The sequence below is a fragment of the Schistocerca serialis genome, chromosome 2, assembly GCF_023864345.2.
Source record: "Schistocerca serialis cubense isolate TAMUIC-IGC-003099 chromosome 2, iqSchSeri2.2, whole genome shotgun sequence".
Taxonomy (NCBI): Eukaryota; Metazoa; Arthropoda; class Insecta; order Orthoptera; family Acrididae; genus Schistocerca; species Schistocerca serialis.
The window spans coordinates 350,285,899-350,312,066 of NC_064639.1; the positions used below are offsets into that span (position 1 = coordinate 350,285,899).

General features: G+C 39.1%; 1 protein-coding gene across 1 annotated transcript in view; it reads right to left on the minus strand.

The window, feature by feature from the left end:
• The window catches only part of LOC126457157 (inhibitor of Bruton tyrosine kinase), a 128,483-nt gene that overhangs the window by 81,660 nt on the left and 20,655 nt on the right, over window positions 1–26,168 (minus strand). Inside the window, exons 3-4 of the mRNA XM_050093235.1 lie at window positions 14,382–14,603; window positions 9,283–9,495 (exon numbers count right to left, since the gene is read on the minus strand). Of these exons, the coding sequence (XP_049949192.1) occupies window positions 9,283–9,495; window positions 14,382–14,603 (435 nt within the window). The remainder of the gene's footprint in view (window positions 1–9,282; window positions 9,496–14,381; window positions 14,604–26,168) is intronic.

The window sequence follows — 26,168 nt, forward strand, 5'->3', positions numbered from 1 at the left end:
TGTTGCATGGACTGCTGAATCCCAATACCTGCTTCATCATGCCAATGGCAGGGCATGAACCTGTCTTCCAGCGGAACAGCTCCTCAACACCTCTGCCGTGGGACAGAGACAAGCTGGTGATAGCTCCACTGTGCTCTGGGGCACATTTACTTGGGCATTCACTGGTCCAGTGGAGCTCGTGCATGGCACCATGGCAGCCACGTGATATCAATCACAAGTTGCACACCACATGCACCCTTTTGTGACGATCACGTTTCCCGACAGCAGTGATTTTTCAGCAAGATAATGCATCATGTCACAAGGCCAGGAGTACGATGGAGTGAATTGAGGAACATAGCAGCGAGTTCCAATTTATGTGCTGACCCCCCACTCACCAGATCTGAAACCGATCAAACACATCGGGATGTGATCGAATGTGATGTCAGAGCTCATCGGCTCACTTCCAGGAGTTTACGGGAATTAGGTGACTTGTGTGCAAGTGTGGTGCTATCTACCTCAGCAACCTTCCAAGGCCCCACTGCTTCCATGCCATGACCCATCACCGCTGTCATCCGTGCCAAAGGTGGACATACCAGCTATTACGTAGGTGGTCATAATGTTTTGGCTGATCAGTGGATAATGCATAACAAATAAATGTACATGAAAATCAATGATGAAGAAACACACATGGAAAATTTTAGGAGATGGCTGAGAGAAAGAACACAACCCCTTTTTGTTTTGTAATCATTCTGCAAATGAGAGGAAAAGGCATGACAACGAATATGCTAACTTAAGAGAAGTCCACTTCCTTTGACCAAAAAAACCTACTAAAGTCATCAAATTACAACTGGCAGGGTAAACTGCAAAGAAGTCAAATGCAAGGATGCAGTTTTCATAATTGTGTTGGTATGGTTAGTCGCAGTTTGAAAACAGGAGCAAATCTGCAACATCCAAAAGTGCAGGGTTTTTTTATCGGCTGAAACAGAATTCTTCCTCTTCCAAAGGATACAAACACAAGTAAAATACAGCTGCAGCAGCATTATTAAATACAGTAAAATTATTTAGGGAATAATGATGGCAAGTGCTCTGCTGGAAAATAACAGATTGCACTTGCTTTCCCAGACAATGATATTTTCCAATGTTTTTCCAGTGAGTAGATTGCATCCCTGACATATGATTCTAGGACTGCAAAATAACCATCTATGACTGCCATAACATATTTTGAGTCAGAACATTTTGAATTTCTGTAATTATAAGAATGTGTGCAACTTTGAGCATGTCAATGTGATAAAAAGCAAGGATGTTTCAGCAGTCTGTACTTTAGATCTCTGCTCTCCCACTGCCACAGCACCTTTGTATGCAAGTTCAGGTTTTAATTAAAGTTGATTTTTTCTTCTTTTGCATTTCAGGTTTTTTTCACCTCTTTATCCCTCCAGTTGGTTCAGAATACTTGTGTAATATTTGCAACTTTTCATGCTAACTCAATAACAAGAATCTCTCTTGCATTCAGAGAAACAGTGGCCTTAATCATTCCAACAAATGAATATATTTAACATTTTCTTTATACAATGCCAACAGCATGCACCTATGGATTTTACAGCTATCATATTTCAAGCAATTCAATTGAATTCTTTATAAAATCCGCCAAAAAACCAATAAATTTCAAAAATTACCTTCAATTAGGAAAGTGAAATGCACTCAATGACTCTGATACGATTTTCATAATGATAAAGAGAGCAGGGAACTCTTGTCACAGTTCATCAGACTCTTTAATGAACAGTGACAGGAGCCCGAATAACTGGTGTAGATGTACTAGGGCATGAGTAACAACTCTGAAATACTGCACTGATAATGGCTAGTTACTAGCCAAAATCTGGATTTGCTTTAAGCTGGAACAGAAATGACGACTGACTGCTGCTGTCTACCATTTTGAGCTTCTAATAAATTTGTTTCACAATTACTTATGGGCAGCATTAAATAAACTGGGCATCCATCAAACTCAAGATTGCATCACAGTCATTTCACAGGGTGTATACGTGGACAAGGAAAAAAAATTCCCGGATTTATCCCAGATTTCTCGGTTAAAAATACACTTTCTCCCGGGTGGAAACATAGTTTTTCCCTGTTAATTGACAGTATATTTTCTCTCGGAACTGTACAACTTATCAATCCTTTGAATGGTTATGGTTTTATACATGCGCATAGAATTTCCCAGCCCTTTAGAAAACAAAACACCTTTTGGAAAGATGTTTTATGTGCAGTAACATGTACGCTGCATATTTTCGTATTACAAAAGTATAAATTCGAATTCCATCAAGCACCGCATGTTACTCTCCGAAGCATTGAAATCGAAATTGCGATGCGAATTTGTAAGCCAGTCATAGTTCATGTCTCGTGATCTTGCCAGCCGATGACAGCGTATATCAGAGCTTCGGACACGTGGTGTAGTCAGCCCATAGCAACATCACTTAAGTAGCGCGAACACACGAACAGGAAAAGTTAATGGTTTAAATTAATATATATAATGTTGCTACAAGAAAAACAAAGCTTTCACATATAATATTGATCTTTAAGGCCCATACGCTGCAAGAGAAGCTAAGCTTTCACATATAATATTGGGCTTTTATGCACGTATTACATTTTAAGATATATCACACAAACGTACCAGTAAATTTTTTAATAACGACATAAAAGTGTGATCTTCTGGGCTATAAATTATTCTAAGTAGCTCGTCATCAAAGAGCTGATTTTTAAACGAGTCCCAGATTCCCAGTGAAGTAGGCATCGACCTTATATTAAGCTTTTCAATGTTGTTTCAGGATGTAAATTTCCTTGGGTACCAGTACTTTGTTATCTCATGTCTGGTTCTTTGTCATGGCATAATGCCATACGTTCTAGGAGATGAAAACGTACACTTGAAATGTTCTGAACAGTTGAAACTAGCCAATAGTTTGAAATTAAACCCTTTGTTTCAAATATATTGACTGCCTCAGCGGAAAAGATTAATGAAAGAAAATTTCTTCAGCAAACCAATAAAAATAACTTCATTGTTCTGCATGGCAATTAATGCTTGACTGTCAGAAAGGTGGAAATAAAATAAAATCTGAAACTAATAACGTATTTTAGCCATCCGTAATTATGTGAATGTATTTTAATTCACATGACAGCTCCCGGCCAAAGAAATCAATTTTGTTTTCATTTGATGTGAGTGCAGTAGACGAAGAGGAAACAGCAAAATCACTAAATGTAAGCACGGGTCACATGGAGACTACCAGCTTCCCTATTATAACTCAGACTACTCTGCGCATCAGACCTGTATCTACGATATTTCCGAACCGGGGCAATAGAAGATAGTGGCGTCCCTCGAGCGTTTGAGATAGGACGTCGAAAATTTAAAAAAATAGAATTTTGAAAAATACGTTCATTTTGTAGCGCACGTCTTTCTGAAGACTCTGATACATAAAACATACGTGTCCGAGGAATTGTAAGACATGTTATCTGACCTTAAGTGTGCCAAAGTGCAGCGCCACACCTCTTCACACAGCATTCTTCTATCGCACGTCACTGTATTTCGATCTGTGGAATTGAAACGTGTATATTTTGTACTAGATTCCATCAAACTATATTCACAAGTGGCAATTAAAACGTCCTATGGTGCCTCTCCTGCTTCCAGTCTGCCGGTTTGACATCCTGCCCTTCCTTCTTTTCTTTTTTTGAGAATAAAAACTCTTCAGAAAATTTGCACTCTTTATTCCCTATTAGCTAACAGCTTGCTGCTTTGTATGACATAAAATTAAATATAGGATACATAAAGCCAGTAAAGAGAAGAGACAAGCAAGACAGTACACATTTCTTCAATCCTTAGCTCCTAGATTTTTTTTCTGCCTAATCTTGATACAGCTTTACATGGCGTGCTTTCCTTTCTGCGAAAGGATCTGTTACCTCATCAAAGTTCGTCAAACGTTATGCTACATGAAAAATCAAAATGTCGCTGTCTAATACTGAAAAAGCTGTAATTACAAATAGGCCCAAGACTGGTGTGGTTTCTCAACCTGATTACTTATATTTTGTCACTGTCTGTGAGATAAAACAAATTGGGCTTTATAATACTGCAGCAATTTTAACACACGCCAAATAAACGAGACTGTTTTGGCAGAAATGGTCCTTTTTATAACACGGCAGATCATAATTCACAAAGTACCAATATCAAATGCCTATTAGGCCTACTACAAGTAAAAATCTTTACGTTAGGAAATAGTTTTACACTTCATTCATACGCTCCAGTTTCTCAAGCTTGAGATCGATAAGTAGTAGTGCGAAATTTTTATAGACATTTGAAATCGTCTTCTTCTTCCATAATTTGTGTGATGTCCCCGTTTCTTCTCCTTCCTCGTTCTAACAAACAATGTTGTCATCACTAATTCCGTATCTATTCCTGCCAATGTCAAATCTTATTCGCCGGTTAACTTCACTAACTCTGCCAGAATCGCCAGTTTAGTTAGCCCGCGATTATTCTCCAGTTAGGCATTGTTACGTGTTCATACAACACGTTTTCCGTGCTACTTCCAGAATAGACCTTAAAGCAGCTGCTAGCCGGAGACTGTAGAACTGGCCCTTGCTAGTATTGCGATCTGGCCAAAAATTTTCTGTCAAAATTTTGTTTTCTTGGATACATTGAGAAGATAATATGTAATCTTTCTTACCTGTTATTTCTGTTAGTCGTTTATTTGCACTCTGGTAGTCTGAATCTATGGATTTCGCTGGTAATCGTAACAACGCTCATCATTCGCAAACCATATCAACCACATAGTCAGACAGTGGTTGGCTTTCTTTCGTTCGGCTATACTCTGCTCAGCTCGTATAGCCCCCTTTGTCTGCAGGAATGTTTATTTCTAGATGTGACGAGGATTCCACTGACAGAGACATCACGTACACTATGCACGTATTCACAAATCAACTTATGATTCATTCAGAAATTAACTCAGAATGTGTTCAACAATGTTCACAAACCGACAGGGACACGTTTCAAAGTCATACGAATAATCTATAGACCAACATGTGGTGGGTGCTAGGCGCTTTGTGAAACAAGTTTTATATGAATTTGCCCCCCCCCCCCCCCCCCACTCTTCTAGATCCAGGGCTGCTGCGCAATCTGGCAATCTGGCAGCTTGGGCGTGCCAGTAAACTTTTTCCCAGTAGCACCTAGCTGCTTCTTTTTTTTTTCTGTAGCCAGAACCGGAAGAAGGTACTACTCAACTGCGCATGCGCATTATCCCACTCTTAACTGCTAAAACAAATCTAATGTTAACAGTTGTGACGTCATGCTCATCGGACGCAATTTGTTGTTACGAAGTCTTACTAAAGCCTTTGACACGTTTTGGTGCTGGCAGACGCTTGTATGAGCACTGTGTTCTGTTGCTGTATATGGCGCATTTCCTTTGCAATTTAAGTTTTATTTTAGTTTTATTTTAGTTTTTTCTCTCGTTCATGTTTTATGGCTGCAGTATTATTCTGCAGTAGCAGGATACAGTAATATCCTTTGTTAGAGTATTGGTTCTTACCAGTCAAAGTAACAAAAATTTAACTGAGAACAAACACAATGAAAAAATTCCCGGATTTCAAACAAATTCCCAGGTTTTTCCCGGATGAAAAAATTCCCGGGTTTTTCCTGGATCTCCCGGTTGTCCCGGGTCGTAGACACCCTGTTTCATCATGTTAAGTTTATCATACTTTTCTTCTGATATGCCTGTATCATCAGCTATTTCACACAGCTTACTTCTGTTTTTAGTCAATTTCTCAATATTTCCTTCTATTGTAAGTGGACGATGGCCACATTTGAATTCAGGTGTCCATTTTCTAACTTTAAAATGAAGAAGTAGATTCTTTATAAAACAACTTTGACTCAATACAGAACAGTTGTGCACATCAACTGTATATTCAGCGCATTTGATTGAGTTGGATTATAACTCCAACAAACACACTGAGACAGCTGTTTTTAGCTGAAGTCTGGTTAAGCAAGAATAATAAAAAAAACCAATGTGATTGCGGCTGATTGCTGTGTTCTTATCTTTCCTTAGCCTTATAAACCTTTACTAATTTTGGATGAATTGCTGTTGGTGAGATAAGGAAAACGGATTCTATGGTGACACTGCATTCAAGTATCCATTTCAATAATAAAAACAAAATTTCATTGTATTAATGATATCTCTGTGTGAATTTTTTTTACCCTCAAAATATTATATTATTTTAGTGACATCTTTATTTAGTTCTCCTACTATACCTCCTCTGAGTTACACTTTATTGTGAGACATCAACAAAATAAAAATTTATGTCACACTGGTGGAAGTCTTACATTCCTGTGTGTATATGCACAAACCAGCTGACTCCAAACAATAAAAACAGGATATGCGGAAGACTCAATTTTAACATGCAAATTTATGTTATATAAGCACTAAGAGCCTTTTTTGGCCTTAAAGATGCTCTGGGAATGCTGTATCAGTAATAAAACTTTTTATTTACACATGTTTTCAATAGAAAAGACAGTTTCCTAAGTCCACAAAAGCAAGGAAACAATTAAGGGGAAAAAATAAAGAGTCTACTGTTGCTGTGACATATATATCATGCATCTACTGTGTTAATCATCGGATGATATCTAAATTCTGTCAGAGACAGCAAAGGTCCTTGAACAGCAGCTAAACAGAATGGACAGTGTCTTGAAAGGATGATATAAGATAAAGATCATCAAAAGCAAAATAAGGATAATGGACTGCAGTCGAATTAAATCATGTGATGCTGAGGGAATTAGATTAGGAAATGAGACACAAAGTAGTGGATCAGTTTTGCTATTTGGGCAGCAAAATAAGTGATGATGGCCAACATAGAGAGGATATAAAATGTAGACTGGCAATGTCAAGAAAAGCATTTCTGAAGAAGAGAAATTTATTAACATCAAATATAGATTTAAATGTTAGGAAGTCTTTTCTGAATGTATTTGTCTGTAGTATACCCATGCATGGAAGTGAAACATGGACGATAAACAGTTTAGATAAAAAGAGAAGAGAAACTTTCAAAATGTGGTGCTACAGAAAAATGCTGAAGATTAGATGGGTCGATCACATAACTAATGAGGAAGTACTGAATACAACTGAGGAGACAAGGGATTTGTGGCACATTCTGAGACATCAAAGGAGCACCAATTTAGTATTGGAGGGAAGTGTGAACAGTAAAACTTGTAGAGAGAAACCAAGAGTCAAATACAGTATGCAGATTCAGCAAGATGTAGGTTGCAGAAGTTATTGAAGCTGAAGAGGCTTGTACAGCATAGAGTAACACGGAGAGCTGCATCAAACCAGACTTCAGACTAAAGACAACAACACCCACAACTCCTGAGAGTATACAAGCAATGGAAAGAGTAAAGGAAACCGTTTCACCACACAGTGACAGTGGTGAATTGCAGTGCCATACATTAACATGATATGAATTTTTTTACCTTTCAGCCAATGTACTCCTTCAGAGCTAACAAAAATCACTCTTCTACACACGCTTCAAGTTCGTACTTTTGAGAATTACTGTTTTGCAAACTATTAAGTTATGTCCCTTCACCTCCTATCCCACCCCCTCACTGAAAAAAAAAAAAGGAATATTTTGTTGTTATAGCCAATTTTTATTTCCAGCACTAGAAATGAGCCCTAACATGGTTCCCGCACCATACCAGGTACAGCTTTCTGCTGGTCTCCCAACACCACATTTTGAAACTTCGTGGCAGATTAAAACTGTGTGCTGGACCAAGACTAACATGGGACCTTTGCCTTTCATGGGCAATTTCTTTACCATCTGAGCTATCCAAGCACGACTCATCACCCGACCTCGCAGCTTTACTTTTGCCAGTACCTCATCTCCTACCTTCCAAACTTCACACAGTTTTAACCCGCCAGGAAATTTCATACCAGCGCGCACTCTGCTGCAGAGTGAAAATTTCATTCTGGGAGCAACGACGTTTTGTTGAGAACTTAATGCCTCTCTTCCATCAATTTTCCACACATACACCAAAGGAATGAAGATAAGCATATCTTTAGTGACAAAACACAAACTCAAACACAACAAATAAAGGGCAGGAAACTGGCTGTATCCTTTTTTTAAGTAACAATTCCAACATTTGCGTTAATCAATTTGAGGGAAACTGGAAGACCTAAATTTGGACAGTTGGATGAGGATATGAAATGCTCTTCTCTCAAATATATGTCCCTACACCTTCACAACTGCGTCATATTAATGTAGAAAGACTGTATATTAGAAACACTGAATTCCTTAGCACAGTTTACATGCTGCAAAAAGCAACCAAGACTTTGGTGTTTCCTTTATGATGCAGCCAATTTACATTCTTCTCCTAGTATGAATATTTGAGCACTCTAAGTGGGACTTTTCTTCCAAAATCAAAATTCTGTCTCTCTAGCCATTTTTCTTCAGCTTAACTGAAGTTCTTTAATGTTGGTTACTATTCCCTCATCACAACGTTTAAACTTATCCCATATTTTCACTTCTTTGTCGATCTAACTATTTTCTTCAACCACCACCACCACCACCACCACCACCACCCCTTTCATTCATTAGTAAATTACCACTTTGCATACCTGTTTTTTCACTCTTTCCTTACCCCAGGTTTCTTTTTTATGCCTATTGGTACGTACATCCAGTTTTGTCACACTCAATTCTCCAATTACTTCCTCTCCTCCTACCAATTTTAACTAATCTCTGTAACTTTACTTCATAAAACTCAGCCATTACTTTTTAAGATCAACTTCAGTCTTGACCTTCTGCGTTATCGCTCATTATCCTGAGTAATCATACAGAGACACCTTTCATACTATATCCTTTTCACAATACCTTTCTCAATCTATTACCATGTGCAATAAGCAATAGTTCTGAGTATGTGATCAACACTTTGGCCTGCACTGTTGATCTGCAACACTTCCAAAGCACTGATGAATTATTCTTAGAATACGAACTGAGTAAACTGGTCAATGTGTAGAGACATTTCAACATGTTTTTTACTCACCTTCTTCTGGCGGTGATGACATGTAAAACTTACCAAAACATCACTACAGATTAACTAGTTTATTTGGCTGATATACCAAGAAGAACTCATCAGAGGAATTCACCAAGAAAGCCTTCATTCACAACCTATTATTTTCTCATTAAAACAAGTCATCAGAAATTATTTCTCTTCTTAATGTATAATTTAACATGTATACAAAATACGTTGCTAACAATCAAATACAAAGATAACAAGTGGTGAAAACAAACCGATCCATTTTCCATGAGCAGGACTGTATGGTCTCGTCCTATAGCCACCTGAGTACACATCTCTTTGTCTTTTGACTCGGGAAACTTCAATGGTTTTGGTGAGAGGGAAGCTTGCTCTGTCCCTTGGCCCAGTCGTCCCCCTTGTCCATGCCCACATGAGTACACGCTTCCATCATGACTCAGGAATACAGAATGATATTTATGCATGGCTACCTGCATTTAAAAAAATTAAATGTTGTAATATTTTATTGCGTCTGTGTGTCATTTCTAGCACAAAAAAGGACTCAGGACACATTAAAAATACAAAATATCAGCAAACATTTACATTAACTAAAAATAATACATATGGCATGAATGAAACCTATCCCTAGGCCAGAATTACTTTCTACTCAAAGACAGAAAGCTTAGTTAACTAAACTTATGGCTAGTTGAAATTCTGAATATGGTAAGTATTTGAGAAACTTGCACTGTTAATAGACAAAATAGGCATTCAAAAGTAGACACTTCTCTCTTTCTGAGAACATACTTTAAATTACCTGAAACTAATTAACTTACATAATACCTGACATTAAAAGCTTCGACACTCATAATTTCGAATGCCTATTTTGCCTCAATGCTTAAAATCTCTCTCTCTCTCTCTCTCTCTCTCTCTCTCTCTCTCTCTCTCACACACACACACACACACACACACACACACACACACACACAAAACCAAGAGACGCCAGCTAACAAGACCACCAATGCAGGTAAATGGAATAGCTACAAACTCATCATTATGTGTCACCATTGCATTATGTGTCACCTACTACCAGTCAGCTTTGAACACCACAAGAATCACAAAAGAAACTAATGTAGGAAAACTTTTCAATCACTTGTGTTGCTGTGTATCCATAATTGTGAAAGCATACATTTAAGATGCTCATTCACAGTGCCCTCCGTCCCGTTCAGTCGAGATAAAAAGTTATCACATATAAAGTAGAAGTTTGGGAAGACATGGTCTGGAAAAGGAGAAGCCACAACCTAGAGCACAGTTACAGTGCGCAAAAAATATGGAATCAAGGAATTTAAGAAGATTTAATGTGTCACCACTATAAAATGAAGACCCATAATTTTCTCCATCTGATCTAAGAAGACCTGGGCTTTTGGAGCCTAGATCCTTACAAATTTCCTGCAAAAGTAGTGCAGAGCATATAGCAAGACAATCTGCACAGTCCTCAATGGTGAGTGAGTATCATCAGGGGTACCCCAGGGAAATATTATAGGACTTATTATTTTTTATATACATAAATGATCTGGTGGACAGGGTGGGCAGCAAGCTGCAGTTGTTCACTGATGAGTATAGGAATGATACAAGATGACTTACACATAATTTCTAGTTTGTTTGATGAATGGCAGCTAGCTCCAGATGTAGAAAAATGTAAGTAATGCAGCTGAGGAGGAAAAAAATCCATAATGTTCAAATACAGCATACGTAGTGTGCTGCCGGAGACAGTCACACCAATTAGATATCCACATATTAGCATTGCAAAGCGATGTGAGGATTGTGGTAGGGAAGGCAAATAGTCTACTTCGGTTTATTGGGAGAATTTTGGGAAGCCATGCTTCATCTTTAAAAGGAGAACATATAGCATGCTAACACGACCTATTCTTGAGTACTGCTTGAGTGTTTGGGATCTGCTCCAAGTCAGATTTAAGGAAGACATCAAAGCAATTCACAGGCAGGCTGTATTATGAAGATGATCTGGGCACCGAAATGGCAATCCCTGGAAGGAAGACAGCATTTTTTTCACAAAATGCTATTGAGATAATTTAGAGAATCGATACCCAAATCTACAGAATGATTCTACTGCCATCAATGTACATTTCATTTAAGGGCCACAAAGACAAGACAAGAAATTGGGGCTCATACAGACAGTCATTTTTTCCCTTATCCTATTTGTGAGTGGAACAGGACCTCTGCCATGCACCATAAGGTAGCTTGTGGAATATGTACATAGATGTAGATGTACAGCTCCGACAATCTAGCAGAATCAGTCACAGGAACTACATGGCAAATGTTGTTTAATCAGACTTCAACTTAATTGGCTGCACTGTTAAATTCTTTGAAAATACAACCCTCAGGCAAATTAACACACCAACTGTGGATTCCAATTGGAAATGTGACAACCAGCCACGGCGTAATGCTGGCTATAAAAGTGACTTCTGGATAGCAAACAACTGGAAGTAACACTACCATGGTACTAGTAGGCAACATCATGATTTAACATTAGCAGTTCTCTGATCACTACCAAGCAAGTGTCACTTCATCTTCAGTAAGTCTGAACACATGGTGGAGGTAAGTTGTGACCTGGACATCACATCTCACTTGCATCAAATGCCATTCTGATGATTCTACATTGAAGTATGTCTGGAAACAACTCACATGTATGAATAGTATTATTTGTCATTTTCCAAGACTGAATAGTTCACAGTGGAAGGCAGCCAGGATGTATCTGGTTCACCACAAGGGGTGTATCAGAATATTTCTATTTCAGTAGCCTCCAACTGATAAAAATTCACAATGTAGGTGAATAACAAACTTCATAACATCTACAAGAATGGTTGCCACAATATTGTTTACATTTGCCAAGTAGCGCAACATGAATTTAAAAAAGGAGCAGATTTGATTCAAAATAGCAGAAAAAAGTGAACATGGGAAAAAGGAAAGGATGAAAACTAAATAGTGGTAGTGAAATTAAAGAAACCTATCAGAAATTGGAAGGAAGAAGACACCATAATAAAAAAAAATTGCTTACCATATCAACTATTTTATAAAGATATAAACATATCCACGAACTGAGAACAGAGTAAAAACACATTAAAATTCCTCAAACAAGAGTGGAGCTGACCACATACAGAATGATAAAATAGACCACACAAAAAGGCTGTGATGCCATTTTAAAACAAATCACCCTTTAAGTCTGGTTCAACAACAATGTTAACAACACCCCCTTTAAGCAGTTTCTTCATAACTGGATTTTGGCACACTTTTACCCTGACTCAAGTGTGCTGTCAGTTCGAGACTTTTTCTTTGCATTACATCAACAGAAATTTCTTAGACTGGAATAGTATTCCTATGACACAGTATTCATTTTGTTAACTATTCAACGACTCAAATATTCCTTTCCCTTCAGGTTTTGCAAAGTTTTCTTATAACAAGTTATATATGCAGATGGCCTTAATTAGATCAATTTTGAACAGCATATTATTGACCCAGGTCGGAACATCATGGACGAAAAAACAATTTAACAAATATTTTACTAATAGATGGCACATTAAGTCAGAATACGCACACAAACAAATGGGTGGTACATGACTATTCCTCAGTTTGCATCTGAGATGTCCAACATGACTGTCTCCATGAAGGATCAAGCACTGTTGATAAAGACCTTTTACAAGAATGGTGACTGTGTGCCAGCAGCAATGCAGAAGTTCTGGACACTCAAGGGTATGAAAAAAGGCACTGGTCCAATGTCTGATATGGGTTTGGAGAAAATGATAAAAAAGGTTCTTTTGAAACGTAATGTGGCAGAGGGAGGAAAGCACTTGATTTGATATATGCCAACATGTGGCTACAGCATTGCAGGAGGGGTCAAGCAATGGTATCTAATATCCAGTGCATCGAGATTTGCCCAAACAATGGACATGCCTACAAGCACGTTGCATAAAGTCCTACGAAACATCTTGCACTGCTATTCACACAAAACCACACATGTTCCGGAGTTGCTCCATGCTGACCTGCCAGTAAGACAAACATTCACTCTGGAATTTATTGCTCACATGGAAGTGGGCGACGAGTGGCCATGGAACATTCTGTGGACAGGCAAAGCCCATTTCCATCTCCAAGGACAATCAATGCCCGGAATTGCTGAATTAGTGCAACAGAAAATCTGCAAGTACATAAACCAGTACCACTTTATTCTGCGAAGGTGACTGTTTGGTGCAGTGTTGATGGCACTGTTTATTGTAGTGCCTTATGAGGATATGAGTCCTGTTCCCTGTACCATCACTAGTAAATTCTACAAGTCTTTTGCGCATCAACTACTTTCCAACCCTTAAACAGCATGGACGTGAGGCAAGGATCATTTTCATGCAAGACAGTGTTCCTCTTCATGTTGTACAGCCAATGGTGTGGCTGATGCAGAAGTATTTCGCAAATGCTAGAATTATCAGATGTCATTTCCCTACAGCCTGGTCGTCCAGATCACCTGATCTTAATCCACATGACTTCTGGCTGTGGTGTTACCTAAAATATGTGACCACTGTTCCAATTACAAACGTAACTGAATTGAAGGCACTGCACAATGCATTCGGAATGTTACCCTGGAGATACTCCAATCTATTGTGGAACGTGCTGTTTCTCAATTTCAACTTGTGGCAGAAAACGGTGGACAGCACATTAAATGTGTGTTGCACCAATCTCACTACAATTAAAAACTGATGTAATTTTCATTTTTGTGCTGTTTTTGGCCCCATTATAGTTAAAAACCAGTGTCATTTTGCTTTATATGTAGTTTTTGACCTCAGGGCAATTTAAAAAAAAAAAAAAAAAAAAAAAACAAAAAAAAAAAAACGATTTTTCCGCCTCCAATGCGGTAGGCCTTTGCTGTTGTGCATGGGCTTACCTGGCTAACAGTGCCTCAACCGTTGACTGCTACACTTTTGCAGTCATGCACGGTGTAATGTGCAAATCAGATCATGGTTGTCATACTGTGATTCATGTGTCATTTGTAGCCAGACCATTTATGTTAAGACACTCACAGTAACATCTGTTGGTAAAATAGATTTGTTCCATGGCGTTTCCCCCTGCGTCAATAATATTCTTTCAAATTTGACGTCATTCTGGGTGATGGTTCTCCTTCTACAAGATTCTCAAACTGGAACTTTAGTTATGGACAACCTCTGTGTGTGTGTGTCATCTCTATTACTACACAACATTTCAAATATTATGGAACATTTTCAACACATCAGCAGTCACCAATAGCCAAGTTCAATAAAGTAAACTTCATATTAACACTTTTTTTTTTTAATTGGAGACAAATTTATGAAACAACTCATACCTGTTTAATGCTGATGTCCTGCTTACGGAAAGTTTCAAGGAGCTCTGGCATAGACCTGTTCTGTTGATTTCCTGTACCCAGGGTGTAGTTACTATTGCTTCCCCATACATATACTTCACATGGATTACGAAGACTTAGATCAACGAAGGGAAGGCGATCTTTCAAAGCAATATCCAGTGGCGTCAAGTGTTCGAAGTCCATCGCAGTCACACTTGCTCCCATCTATGTAAACAAAATGTAGCTATAGTTACAGGTTGTGGTAGTAATAAATATGCTAATACATGGGGCACTAGTGAAACGAACAAACTACAATCGAGATAAGCAGTATTATACTAGTACTGTAATACTAGGAAACTTCTCTTGCATTAACATGTATAGCAGTTTTTTATTGTTGGGCCTTTCTGTGACTCAACATCTCCTCTTATTTATCCTTTTCATAATACTGGCATCATTTCAGCCTTGGCTTTGGTATGACAACAGTGTCCCTTTAGTTTCTAGTTTATGCACTGTATACTGCAATACACATTTTGAAGGAACTCACTCACTCACACACACACACACACACACACACACACACACACACACACACACACACAGACAGAGTCCAATATAAGCATATTACTTGCACACAAAAGCAGCAATAAGTAAACACACACGCAAACAGAGATGGCCCAGACTAAAAGTGTTTGCACTGAGATGCAAATGTATAGGAGATCTTATTTCTGTCTGAGAACTTCAGTCAGGCTATGAACAAAAAGAATCTCCTCTTAACTATAAACCCTACTTACATGAATAACATATTTTCTCAGGTATTTTGGTAAAAAATTAAAAGGAACCATAACATTCATTAGCTGCTTCTTTGTGGTAATGTTTTCTGTATGGAAAAAAGTGGTATTCTTTAAAACCTGTCACCACACTCAAATTACTGCCAACAAGTGCTGGGCACAGTACAAGAGAATGTTCTTTTAAATGTGAACAGTAACATTACGTATAACACTGTATTATCCACAGTTTCATGCACTCCTGAAAGATTTTCTGTCAAGTACATTAACACTCTAGCTGCAGGTGACATGTCTGCATTCAGCTCTTTCTGAACAATTCCATGGGATGTGCTGTTATTGCACTGGATATAATTTCTGGGCTATTTATATGTCTGAAATCACAGTCTTCCCACTGAATCTTTTTCTGTTGCTCTAGAACATTGGGAGTCTCATTTTTACACATTCTCAACTCTCACCCACACATTTGCACATATACTGGTCACACTTTTACTTGGGTCCTCTGTGATTGCTGGAAGTCACCTGATATCAGGGTGTTCCAGAATGTTTATACACATTGCCAATCTTAGCTATGTAACAGCACTGTTCGGCATACCATTAGGTAGCTGTTGTGAATATAGCATTGACCTGTTTGTTGTGTTGTGCTTACTGATTGTTAATATTATTTACAGAAAAGAGTGAAGAGATGGTCCTTCTAGCACGCTGCCACGAACTTTTGTGTCATTTCTGTGACACATTAATTCATTACATGTTCATTTCTTTTATAAGTTACACGCTGGCTGCTCTGGCAGGAGGAGTCGCGGGTTGTCTAAACAGCCAACGTGTTACAAGCCAATCGCAAGCTTCCACTCCCAGTAAAAGTGTGCAAACAGTAACTTCTCACACCAGTAATTTTGTAACCATATTCGTGAGCTTGTGTACGGAACTTTTCTTCAAGATAAACCACACTCAGAAAAATTATCAATGTGTTTCTCCCGTATTTAGAACACTGAATGTGATTTTTGACTTCCAATTCAGTTTTTGGTTTCCTTGTTACATTCCTTTCATACAATCCTTATAACCAATCTAATTATCAAATAAATTTGGTCGGCGATTTCATATAGAAAAATTTGAAAACTGCCAGAGTTTAAAGGGTTTACATATTTGTATTTCTCCTAAACGAAAAATTATATCCAAAAACACACCTACTCTTCTCCCCCCCCCCCCCCCCCTTCCCTCCCTCCAAAGTTAAATTTCTGTTCTTAACTTTGATTCCAAGTTTACTGATTTTGCTTATCTGGGATAAACTGCACACCAATATTATGAGATGAATGAAAAATGAAAACAATGGAAAGGCTAGTAATTAGACAACATTCAGTATACCATATCAAATAACATTTGTAATCAAGTCTTCTCTGGATTGCATATCAATGCATATTAAGTAAAACAACTATTTTAGTCCTTCATAACTACACTATGTCTCAGAAACCATACCTCAATGTTCATACAAAATGATACTGGACTATTTCTTTTATTGATTACTAGTTTCGATCTAACTTGCAGATTGCTTTTAGATCAGGTGGTGTAAGGTGCAGTTTGTCAGTAATGATGCATTTTGCAACACAGATATCAAAATGATCCGATAATCACATAGAAACTGGCAAGAATTAATAAAAGAAATAGTGATCCAGACAATATTTTTAAATGATTATAGCTGTCTTAGTAGACTATAGAAAAATTTATCATGGTTGCTCCGCTTCTCTTACACTAAGCTTTATTTTAGTACTATAACACTGCTTTTAAGACATTTCCCTTTCCATTATATTTATCCTTATTAGACAGTCTCATAATAGTTGCGAGCCGAAAATAGGTTTTACAGAAGTGAGGTGTTCGTAGTTACCCTATTCAAACTCAGACTGTGAGAATCATCTACTTCCAAATTCAAATAGATAACTTTATTCGTAAGTTGAAGAATATTATGAAACAGATATGAACAAACAAAGTCAGAAAAGAGAAACAATGGTAGTTGCTGATTTGCTTTACAGAAAGACTTAACATAATCCAAAGTTCACCGTTAGTATTTGCAAATCAAATGCAGTGGACAGCTTCACTACAAAGTTATTTCATGTTGTGTGGCCAGCATAGCGGATGTTTATGACAGTAAAATTATGAAATCTTAACATGTTGTCAATTGGAGAAAATCCATGGCAACTGAATTACAACAATGTCTTTCAATACAGTGTATCAGCACACTTATTTTTACATTGCTCACATGTTTAATTTTTAGTTGAGCATGTTCAGATCTCATAAAAGAAATAAAAAGATACACTAAGTTTCAGCTCATTAATTACTCTGACACATCTTTAATAAAATTCCTAAGTATTTCAGCACATCCAGGCAAGAAATGAAATGCAAATAGTTAAAACAAAATTCACACACACATAACAAGTAGATGGTGCAACAGACTTTCCACTGTTAGGGTAACTAACATTTGTGGCAACAAAATTGGCAAGTAACTGATGAATAAATCATATAGAAGACAAAAATAAGTTTTTTTACAGTTTGTTCATACTATGGAGGATATTAGTACCATACACACCATGTATGACAGAAGCTGGAAATTAAAGAAATCACACACCACCTTCATTCAATATTGTTAATAGACCAAACTCTTACACACAAATAAATCTATGAACTGTTCACAATGTGAAGAAAGAACAGTGATAAAATTTTAAAAGGAAATATCTAAGAATAAAAGGAATACTTTATGCAGCTCCAAAACAATGTTTCTGCGTAACCTTATTAGTTCCAATGATGCTGACTGCATGTGATTTTGGCATCTGAAATTTAACAGAAAAACTACTGTGAAAGGCTTAATTTTAGAAACATCTGTTTCTACCGTCCTACTTCACTTCATTTTAATGTGCTGTGGCAATGGCATATCAAAAACCACAGTAGATTACTTTTTTGGCACATCAAACACCACAATAGATCACTTTTTATTTCTATCTTGTACATCCGCACTCCACAACCCAACTTCTAGTGCAAGGTACATAGTACTTCTGGTACCACTACCCCCCCCCCCCCTTCTTTTTTCCATCTGGTGAATAGTGAATGGTCAGAATGACTGTCAGCAATACTAAGTATAAGATCTATACTTCATTTAAAATCACTTGGTGACTGACATTTCTGTGCCTTGCTGCGAGACGCAGGTCCCAAGTGGTGGCGGGGTGAGGGTGGGGACCAGGAGAGGAGGTCCATAGGGTAGTGGTTTCTTTTTCGTGTCGATCACATGAGCATGTGGCATGTTAATTAAGAGGTGACCACTGTGCTTCCCACCACAGCATCTGTCAATCACAAAGTTACTTTAATTGAAGTGTAATTAGTTTGATTTTCTTTTGTAGGCATGTCACAAGACATTCCATGAGAGGAAGTAATACATATTCCGGTTCTTTCTATTAGGTTGGTGCACAAGTTCGTAACGTTTTTCCTATTAGTTTAATAAAGACCAAAGATACACATAACAGAGACTAGTGCATTTTCATCTGGAAAGTAATTTCTTTGAAGGTTGTTCAATACAGAGTGGAAAAGTGAAAATCTGAGGGTGCAAGATCAGGTGAATAAGGAGGGTGTGGAATGATTTCCCAACGCAACTCCTGTACAGCATTTTCTTTGTCAGTCTAGCAGAATGCAAGCAGGTGTTATCTGTTATTGGATTGCATCTTCAAGATGTCTCACTTTTTGACAAATATCAGCAGCAATGGTTACACCCCAGGTAAACAATTCGTAACAAACAACACCATAGTCGTTCCATCAGATTCATAACTTTATCTTTTGTGCATGTGCGCAGGTCTTCGTACAGGGAGTTGCCGCTTTGTTTGGACTTAACAATTGCTTTCATTTCCTTAGGTTAGCATAAGGACACTATTTCTTGTCACCAGTAACCACACAGGACACAAATGGTCAACATTATTCATGAGCAAGCAAAGAAGCATATACGACCATTCACTGATTTTTGTTATTTTGGCTTAGAGAATGTAGTACCCACGCACCCATCTTTGAACCTTCCCCACAGCAGGCAAATGTTGCACGATGGTGGAATGGTCACAGATCACCACCTCCGTCAGTTCTCAAGTACACTGACATGGACCATTGTGGATTAATGCAATTATACAATCCAATCAAACTCTGAATGCCTTCCTCAATATGGAAAGTCACTGATGTCAAAATGATGCTCCTAAAAAAACAGTTTCTGGCCATGTTCTGTCCAATGGCATTGGAATCTTGATTGATTTGGGGCAGGGGACCAAAGAGCAAGGGCATCGGTCCAATCCGATGAGGGGAAGGATGGTGAAGGAAGTCGACCATGCCCTTTCAAAGAAACCATCCGGGATTTGCCTGAAGCGATTTAGGGAAATCACGGAATATCTAAATCAGTATGGCCAGACCCAGTGGCATTATTCCCACATGCGGTACAAATATTTCTGGTTGCCTCCACTGCTGCCACCACTCTACTGAACTCTAACAGAAGAATGTGTCCAAAATGTTACAGTTTCTCCACTTGACACTCCATTTACTAGTGCCCAGGGACCCACACACTCTCCAAATGACAATATGTAAACTCAAATAGCAATAGTGTACTACAAATAAAAAATGATGATCGATATTTGTAAGCCCATAGCAACCAGAATACCAAAACGCAAAACAAAAATGCTATGAACTTGTACACCGACCTAACACTATATATATACGATCCTGGAATTTCACCAGTAAATCTTTTCATACTGTACAATGCCTCTCTTGTACAGTCTGCCACTGAACTTCATTGACCAACTCTGTAACACTCTTGCCCAGGCTAAACAACAACTTGACGAAATGTGTGTCTTTGTTGGATCTTCTCTGTTTCTTTTATGAACCCACTTAGGTCGCAGACTGATTCCAAAAACTATAATACTTCTCAGGTGTTTTATAAGTCACTTCTTTCATGAATGAATTAAACTTCTTTAAGATTCTCGCAATAAATTTCTGTCTAGCATCTGCTTTTCTTACGAACTGCCTTATGCAGTAATTCCAATTTGGGTTGCTCCATATGGTTACTCTCACAGATTTTACAGTAGTTGCAATTTTCAGTAATTAATTGCCAACAGTGTGATCTAACAGTTTTGGGTTTCTTCACCTACACATGTGCAATATGGTACACTGACCCTAGAGATAACAGCAACATACACGAATAGCCTCATGGAGTTAGCATTATGCACTAGTTCATCAATATACATGAGAACCTTGCTAATCTGACTACGGGTGGTCTGACATCTCACTTAGTCTGACCATCCCAATCCCGGTGTTTGTTTGGACTCAACAATAACTCATCATCTGCAATATGGATCACAAGGCAGTTGACCCCTGACAGGTGCAATTGCTCAATCAGTTTTAGTATCAAATAACATTTTCCTAACTTAATCAATGTTTCTCTGTATGTGTTTGTTTTATACACTAAAGCGGCAAGAAACTGGTATAGGCATGCTTATTCAAATACAAAGGTACTTAAACCGGCAGAATATGGCGCTGCGGTCGGCAATGCCTATATAAGACAACAAATGCCTGGTGCAGTTGTTAGATTGGTTACTGCTGCTACTATGGCAGGTTATCAAGATATAAGGAGTTTGGACATGGTGTTACAGTCGGCACACGAGCAATGAGACACAGCATCTGCAAGGTGGGGATTAAGTTGGGATTTTCCCGTATGACCATTTCAGGAGTGTACCATGAATATCAGGAATCCAATAAAACATCAAATCTCCGATTTCACTGCTGCTGGAAAAAGAACCTGCAAGAATGGGACCAACGACGACAGAAGAGAATTGTTCAACGCAACAGAAGTGCAGCCCTTCTGCAAATTGCTGCAGATTTCAATATGGGGCCATCAAAAAGTGTCATTGTGCAAACCATTCGACAAAACATCATCAATATGGGCTTTCGGAGCCGAACGCCCACTTGTGTACTCTTGATGACTGCATGACACAAAGTTCTATGCCTTACCTGGACCCGGCAACACTGATATGGGACTGCTGATGAGTGGAAACATGCTGCCTGGCCAGGTGAGTCTCGTTTCAAATTGTATCCAACGGATGGATGTGTACGGGTATGGAGACAACCTCATGATTCCGTGGACCCTGCATGATCCTGTCCGATCACCTGCATTCATTCGTGTCCATTGTGCATTTCAACAGACTTGGGCAGTTTCAGCACAATAATGTGACATCCCACATTTCCGAAATTGCTACAGAGTGGCTCCAGGAACACTCTTCTGAGTTTAAACACTTCAGCTGGCCATCAAACTCCCCACACATGAACACTATTGAGCACATCTGGGATGCCTTGCAAAGTGCTGTTCAGGAGAGATCTCCACCCCCTCATACTCTTACGGATTTATGGACAGCCCTGCTGGATTCATGTTGTTAGTTTCCTCCATCACTACTTCGGACAATAGTCGAGTCCATGCCACATCGTTTTGCAGCACTTCTGCATGCTCGCAGGGCCTCCACACAATATTAGGTAGGTCTACCAGTTTCTTTCGCTCTTGTAAATTAGTGTCACTGTTCATCTTACATATTTATGTGTGTAAAACTAAATTATGGCATCAACTAAACGTAAACATGTTACGTTGTCTGTAGCTGAGAAACAAAGTGTTTGAAAGGTTAGAAAAAGGAATCTTCAAAATGTTGCAAGTGAGTTGTGGTGGTGGTGGGGGGGGGGGGCATAACTTTTAAAGACTGGAGAAAAAACAGGAAAACTCTTTGAAGTCATACAATGACGACTTATGATGAGAAATGGCTGAAAATGCACAAGATTTGGAAGAAACCTAAAAGTGAAATTCCAGACAGGTTTGAGCAGGAGAGAAGAAAAGGAACTCCATTATCTGGACTAATCATAAAAGAAAAGGCACTGATTTTGTATCAAAAGTTAGATGGAGACTAGAACATGAAATCTACAGAAAGCGAAGGATCGCTACATCAGTGGACAAAATGACGTGGCATTCGAAATGTAATTATTTACAGTGAAGAGCTGTCTGCTCACGAAACAGTTACCAACGCATTTATTCTGAAATTTGAAAACTTAGTTGAAGAACTTAAGATGATATGCGATCAACTGTACAACACTGGATAGTCTGGCTTTAACTAATGGTAAGTCTGGCTTGAACTACAAACAGCTTCCTACAGGAACTCTTGTTACACAAAATCACAAAATTATCTGTAACAGGTAGTAAACTACTGTGATCGGCAGGGGGGGGGGGGGGGGGGCCAAGGGCATTCGAAAACATCAATATGGCATCACTACCTGTACATTATTGTAACCAAAAGTCAACACGAATGGTATCCAGCCTCTTTAAGGAACGATTTGATGACCAGTTCATCCCTGCTGTAAAAAACTTCCTGAACATGCCATATGGATATGCGAGAATGAGACACATCATCCATCTGAATATAAACCTGATATATGTAAATAAATGCTTTATTTCTTTCTGCCAATGTAATATGTCTGATCCAACCCAAGGACCATGGGGTCGTCAAGTGACTGAAAATGCAATATCTTGGAAAATACACTGGATCAACTTTAGAGAGGGCACAAGAAGGCAACAGCTTGTTTCAGGCAATAAAATCAATAAATATAAAAGACGTATCTAATTTCTGGCATCAATAAATATAAAAGATGTATCTAATTTCTGGCATCAACAGTTGAAAGATCTTGGCACAAACTGTAGCCAAAAAGGAAAGAAAATAAAGATGAAACAGCCCATGTAATAAGTGATGAAGGTCAAGTCACAGAAACTCCAGTGATTTTGAGGGATTTGCAAACTGTATCGTATTTATGCTAAAAATGCCCTTCAATGCAATAAAGAAAGCTGTAAGTCTATGCCGATAAACATTTTGTGAAGTAAAAAATGGTGCTACATTGCAGCAAAATGAACATTACACACTGTTTTCATCCTGCTTAAGAAGAAAACATTTTTTACTGTGCAATTTCTCATGTTTGTAACAGTTAAGTGCAAATCAGCTGTTTCTCAATGCAGTACCATAATAAGGTACGAGCAGTTGTTAAACTTTCATCCACCGTAACACAATCTTATTTTACGGTACAGGCACAACTGTACATTACATGTTTGTGTAAAACGTTTTAGAGTATAGACATTTTGTTTTGTTACTGTTTTAACATGGAACAATATTGCAGACAGTACACCCAGTTGGAAATGAAAGTTGTACTGCACTGCAATGTGATGTTATGGGCCAATAACATGTTCGTCTGATAATCTGACCTCTTCTGCATTAGGACTATGGTCCTGATCTCTTAGGGACTGGATTAGTGATGTTCTACCATATATCATAAACAGGAATAGCCCTATCCAACTTCTTTAGGATATTCATAAAATTACCTTTATACCAGTCCATTTTGTTCCACTGTGAACAACATGCTGAGTTCCACCTGCAAGGAATTTCAGAATCCAATCACAAAATTGATTTTTATAGAGGAAATTTTCGTTCCCATAATTCTATAGCAAATGGTTTTTCAGCAATATAGGCCTTAATTTTGGGCATCTGTCCACTGCTCCTGAATAAAGAGAATGATCTGCACTTTTTTCCAATCGCCAGATACCCTTCATTGTCGCTGTCACCTATGATAAACTACTACTGCTACAAGGGAAGCAAGTTCTTTTACATAACCTCTCTAAAATCTTTAGATGTCTCATGCAGTCAAGGTGCCTTTCCACAGTTGAGCAATTTTAGGTGATTTTCTGTTACATAATCACATAAATAATCTATAATTTTGCTGCTCAAGTGGTGGTTGAAACTAGGAGCCATATCACAATCGTCTACAGTGAAATAAATTTGGAATATCTAATTCTGTATATTAGAGAAGGAAAGTTGCTACAGGACAACCCATTGTGGCCAGTTACTGTGGCCCAATCCCATATAAAAGATACCAACCATTTCCTCCACCGACTCTCCACAGTTCCTGTCCCTTTACCACACAGTGCCCTGCTCGTCACTGTTGATGCCACCTCCCGGTACACTAACATTCCTAATGCCCATGGTCTTACTGCTATTGAACACTACCTATCTAGACACCCTATGGATTCCAAACCAACAACCTCCTTCCTAGTCGCAATGACCAACTACATCCTCACCCACAATTACTTCTCCTTTGAAGGCATTACCTACAAACAAATTGGGGGTACAGCTATTGACACCCGCATGGCACCATCCTATGCCAAACTATTCATGGGCCATCTAGAGGAACCCTTCCTAAAAACAACCCTTCCTAAAAACACAGACTCCTAAATCCCTCACCTGGTTCAGATTCACTGATGACAACTTTGCTATCTGCACTGAAGGTGAGGACACCTTATTCATATTCCTCCAGAAACTCAACAACTTCTCCCCCATTTGATTCACCTGGTCCTACTCAACCCAACAAGCCACCTTCCTAGACATTGACCTCCACCTCACAAGGCTACATTAGTAGCTCTGCCTATATCAAACCTACTAACCACCAGCAATACCTCCACTTCGACAGCTGCCACCCATTCCATACCAAGAAGTCCCTTCCGTACAGCCTAGCCACCCGTGGTCGTCACATCTGCAGTGATGAGCAGTCCCCCTCAAAATTTACTGAGCATCTCACTGAAGCCTTCACTGACCGTAATTATCCTCCCTACCTTGTACAAAAACACGTCTCCCATGCCTTATCTTTCCAGTCTCCCACCACCTCCCAAAGTCTCACAGTCCGGCCACAGAGGAGCATTCCCTACGTAACTCGGTACCATTTGGGACTGGAGCAACTGAATTACATTCTCCGCCAGGGTTTCAATTACCTCTCGTTGTGCCCTGAAATGAGAAATATCCTGCCCACTATCCTTCTCACCCCTCCTACAGTGGTATTCCGCCGTCCACCGAACTTTCACAATATACTCGTCCATTCTTACACAACCCCTACTCCCAATTCCTTACCTCATGGCTCACACCCCTATAATAGACCTAGATGCAAGACCTGTCCCATACATCCTCCTACTACCACCTACTCCAGTCCGGTCACAAACATCACGTATCCCATCAAAGGCAAGACTACCTGTGAAACCAGTCATGCGATTTACAAGCTAAGCTCCTAAGCCCCCCTCCCTGTTCCCATTCCAGCACTACACAGCCATCATTTCACCACCACACCCAATCTTTTAATTTCTTTTTATTTCTCTCCTTTCTGCTACTCCCCCCCTCCCCCCTACCTTTTATCTAAACTGCAGCACTTCACTGTCCGCCAGCCTCAGCATACTATCCCTCCCCCTCCTCGCCCCAGCCTCCTCCTTACCCCCACCCAGTTGCCACTCCCATCAGGCACTGGTGCTGCTGCTCACAGTGTGGTTTCAGGTATCCGAGACTGTAGATGTGTGTGCAAGTTGTGTTTGCATGAGTGTGTGTGTAGGTATGTACAGGGCTATTACAAATGATTGAAGCGATTTCATAAATTCACTGTAGCTCCATTCATTGACATATGGTCACGACACACTACAGATACGTAGAAAAACTCAAAGTTTTGTTCGGCTGAAGCCGCACTTCAGGTTTCTGCCGCCAGAGCGCTCGAGAGCGCAGTGAGACAAAATGGCGACAGGAGACGAGAAAGCATATGTCGTGTTTGAAATGCACTCACATCAGTCAGTCATAACAGTGCAACGACACTTCAGGACGAAGCTCAACAAAGATCCACCAACTGCTAACTCCATTCGGCGATGGTATGCGCAGTTTAAAGCTTCTGGATGCCTCTGTAAGGGGAAATCAACGGGTCTGCCAGCAGTGAGCGAAGAAACGGTTGAACGCGTGCGGGCAAGTTTCACACATAGCCCGCGGAAGTCGACGAATAAAGCAAGCAGGGCGCTAAACGTACCACAGCCGACGGTTTGGAAAACCTTACGGAAAAGGCTAAAGCAGAAGCCTTACCGTTTACAATTGCTACAAGCCCTGACACCCGATGACAAAGT